At 27.5% G+C, this 3520-nt stretch overlaps 2 protein-coding genes across 6 annotated transcripts in view; both read right to left on the bottom strand.

Moving 5' to 3' along the window:
- Positions 1-3520, bottom strand: part of LOC111683379 (signal transducer and activator of transcription B-like) — a 158485-nt gene that overhangs the window by 116124 nt on the left and 38841 nt on the right. The window lies entirely within an intron of this gene.
- LOC111683382 (probable chitinase 10) lies at positions 313-1391 on the bottom strand. Its single transcript, XM_023445467.2, has 2 exons — positions 1253-1391; positions 313-1179 (listed from the first exon to the last, which is right to left on the bottom strand). The coding sequence occupies exons 1-2, from the start codon at positions 1322-1324 to the stop codon at positions 313-315; spliced, it is 939 nt and encodes a 312-aa protein (XP_023301235.2). The 5' UTR covers positions 1325-1391.

Below are 3520 nucleotides of genomic sequence, written 5' to 3'. Positions count from 1 at the left end.
TAGTCTAGTCTATAGTCTAGTCTATAGTCTAGTCTATAGTCTAGTCTATAGTCTAGTCTATAGTCTAGTCTATAGTCTAGTCTATAGTCTAGTCTGTAGTCTAATCTAATGGCTAGTCTAGTCTATAGACTAGACTGTAAACTAGACTATAGTTTATAGTCTAGGGATTGTATTAGGAACTGTATAGTTCCTAATACAGTCCTTAGTCGCATTTATGATCTTTAGTGCCTTCTATCTTCTATATAGATAAGATGCTTTGTTTATTTTTCATTTATTTATTTATTTATTTTAATTTATATAAACTTGTCTATATTATTTACTGAAACACTTAACATTTTCGGGCAAATCACAATATTCCTTTTGTGAATCCCAGAAAAGACCAACCGGACATGAGGTCTCTACGGGTGTACCCATTATACAAATAAAGTATTTACCACAATCTTTGGGATGAGCAGCATAACTCTGACGTTTGGCAGAACAAACAATATGATAGGGATTTGAAGAGTTGGGACGTTTTGTGGATGGATGATAACGTGTTGTTGTGGCTGCTGTGGGCCTGCTGGGCTTAGTAGTGCGTGGTGTTTGAGTCGGAAAAGGTGTAGTGTTTGTATGTGTCGGCCTAGTGGATGTTATTGTAGTGCTAAGCGTATAACAAACCATTAAAGGATTAGCTGTTGTTGTGGCTAAAGTATTTACGATTTCCTGTTCTTCTTCATCAGCTAAATGATAACATTCAGCATTATAATTAAGAACACATTGTTGAGTAAGATAATTCCAGAGTGTACCCACACCGCATGAGTGTTCATGCATATGACCATAAGCACACAAATAATAAGAACGACATTTTTGTGGATGTGGTAAAAAATAGGCACCATAATGACGACATAAAACATTATCGGGATCATAGTTAGTGAGAGGATCAATTGTTTCACCGCTTAAGACATCTAAAGCTATTAGTGAAGAAAGCCATGGCTGGGCTGTTGTTAAGAATTGTTGATTAGGCGTGGCCACTTGACAATTGGCATATTCAGGCCAATTGCATACCTTACGTAGGGCATCAAAATGAAAACCCAATTCACAATTATATACCGAAGGCTCTGACTCTTTATTGCAAACAATATAGCGGCCACAATCTAAAGGATGGGCCAAGACATGACCCAAGGGTTGATCCAAACAAAGCTGAAGAAGTTAATTAAGTTAATTGTTTTTTTTTTTTTTTTTTTTGTTAAATTATGGAGATTAGAGTACTTACTTGGGTTAAATCCTCTTGGGCCTGACTTAACCCTTTTAGGGCGATTATTAGGGTTAATATGAAAAGTTTCATTTTATTATTATTATTTTTTTTTAATTTCTCAATTTATAAATTGCGTTGTTTTCTTTGTTTATCAGTGATTTCTTTAATATTCCAACAGAAATTGCCAAAAATTTTATTTAAAAAGCTTTTATTTATAGATTTTTTTTCTTTTTTTCAAATATAAAGCATAAGTGACATAATTGGTAGAAGTTTGTTATTGATATTTTTTTGGAAATAAATGATAAATTTTTTTTTTTTTCATTTTCTTAACATGTTAATGGGTGTGTTACAATAACAACAAGATTTTATAAATGTTTTTCTTAAAATTTAAAGAATTTAAGATAAAATATCTTTTCAGAAAAACTTAATAAAAATTAACTATTTTTAGGCGTTTTATTAAACAAAAACAAAGAAAATATTGTGCTAATGTTACAATTCAATTAAAATCTAAAGTCTACTTTTAGGCTTTTGTTGTAAAAATACAAAAAAAATTACTCATAAAAATCCATTTAATCTAATCTTTTAAATAATAATTCTATTGTTTTTTTTAACATTTCATTTTTATTTGGCTTATAATTGCCATAAAGCCTAAATTATCTACTAAACAGTGTAAACACTTGTTTCAACGTGTTAAGCAGCAAAATTTCTTACTAAAGAAAAAAACAATTTTGTTTAAAATGTTTTCAACTAAACATATTTTTTTGGTTTTGATCATAACAATTTTCTTCATAAATGCAACTAAAACCTTTGCTCAGCCAGACACAGATAATACAGTTATAACCACCTCGCAGGGTTTTCCTGGTTTTTTAACTTCTCTGCTAAATACCCTGCAAAGCTTAAAATCTCAAACTCAACCGGCTTTTGAGGAATGGCGTAAAAGAAGTTTTCATGAAAAAGAAACTCCTGATGTCAGTGAAAAACGTAATAAATTGTGGCAGCAAATAACAGACACCAGATTAGTTTAAATCTATGTAATTTGTTAATAATTAAATAAAAAAAAGAAATAATAAAAAACAACAAAAATTGTGATTTATTTTAACAAAAAATAAAAGAAATTTATGAGTTTTACTGGAATCCCACAAATTCCTTTAAGTTTTTCTTTAAAAAGAAAGTTAAAATATAAAATTTTTAAAAGAAATTTTAATAAAAAAATCATATTTTTTACACAAAAATAAAATATTTTTAAGTTTTGCTCAAATCCCGTGAATTCCCAAAAAGTTTTGCAAAATCCCAGAAACCTAAAATAACTAAATTTTAACAGAATTTCATTAACAATTTGATTTTTATACAAAATTAAATAAATTTTATAAGTTTAAGTCAAATCCCGTGAATTCCCAAAAAGTTTTTCAAAAATCCCAGAAATCTAAAATAACAAAATTTTAACAGAATTTCATTAACAATGTAATACTCATAGAAAATTAAGTAAATTTTTGAGTTTTACTCAAATCCCGTGAATTCCTAAAAAAAGTTTTTCACAAATCCCAGAAACCTAAAATAACTAAATTTTAAAAGAATTTCATTAACAATGTGATTTTTATACAAAACAAAGACAATTTTTAAGTTTTACTCAAATCCCTCATATTCCTAAAGAGTTTTTAAGTTTTACTCAAATACCGCAAATTCCCAAAAAGTTTTTCAAATTCCCAGAAACCTAAAATAACAAAATTTTAACTGAAATTCATTAACAATGTAATACTTATTGAAAATAAAGTCAATTTTTGAGTTTTAGTCAAATCCCGCATATTCCCAAAATGTTTAATGAAAATCCCAGAAAGGGAAATTTTAGAAATTCTTTTTAAATTTGAAGGAAAATGTATAGAATTGTTATTTCTGAACAAAATAAAACAAAATTTGTTCAATTTTTGTAAATCCCTTGAATTCCCAAAATGTTTAATAAAAATCCCAGAAAGGGAATTTTCATAAATTGAGATAAATTTAAAGAAGAATGTATAGAATTGTTAGTTTTAGACAAAATAAAGCAAAATTTGTTAAATTTTTGTAAATCCCTTGAATTCCCAAAATGTTTAAAGAAAATCCCATAAAGGGAAATTTCATAAATTGAGATAAATTTAAAGAAAAATGTATAGAATTGTTATTTCTGGATTAAATAAAACAAAATTTGTTAAATTTGTGTAAATCCCTTGAATTCCCAAAATGTTTAAAGAAAATCCCAGAAAGGTAAATTTCATAAATTGAGATAAATTTTAAAAAAATGTATAGAATTGT

The sequence above is a fragment of the Lucilia cuprina genome, chromosome 5 (genome assembly GCF_022045245.1).
Source record: "Lucilia cuprina isolate Lc7/37 chromosome 5, ASM2204524v1, whole genome shotgun sequence".
Taxonomy (NCBI): Eukaryota; Metazoa; Arthropoda; class Insecta; order Diptera; family Calliphoridae; genus Lucilia; species Lucilia cuprina.
Note: the sequence above shows the minus strand (reverse complement) of the source record. Positions and strands in the feature narration are given on the sequence as shown.

What these genes read in the sequence shown, in the direction of transcription:
- LOC111683382 (XM_023445467.2), bottom strand. Translation starts at nt 1,324, where the DNA reads ATGAAACTTTTCATATTAACCCTAATAATCGCCCTAAAAGGGTTAAGT. An exon ending in CCCAAGAGGATTTAACCCAA is followed by an intron (nt 1,180 to 1,252) that starts GTAAGTACTCTA and finishes TAACTTCTTCAG; the next exon opens with CTTTGTTTGGATCAACCCTT.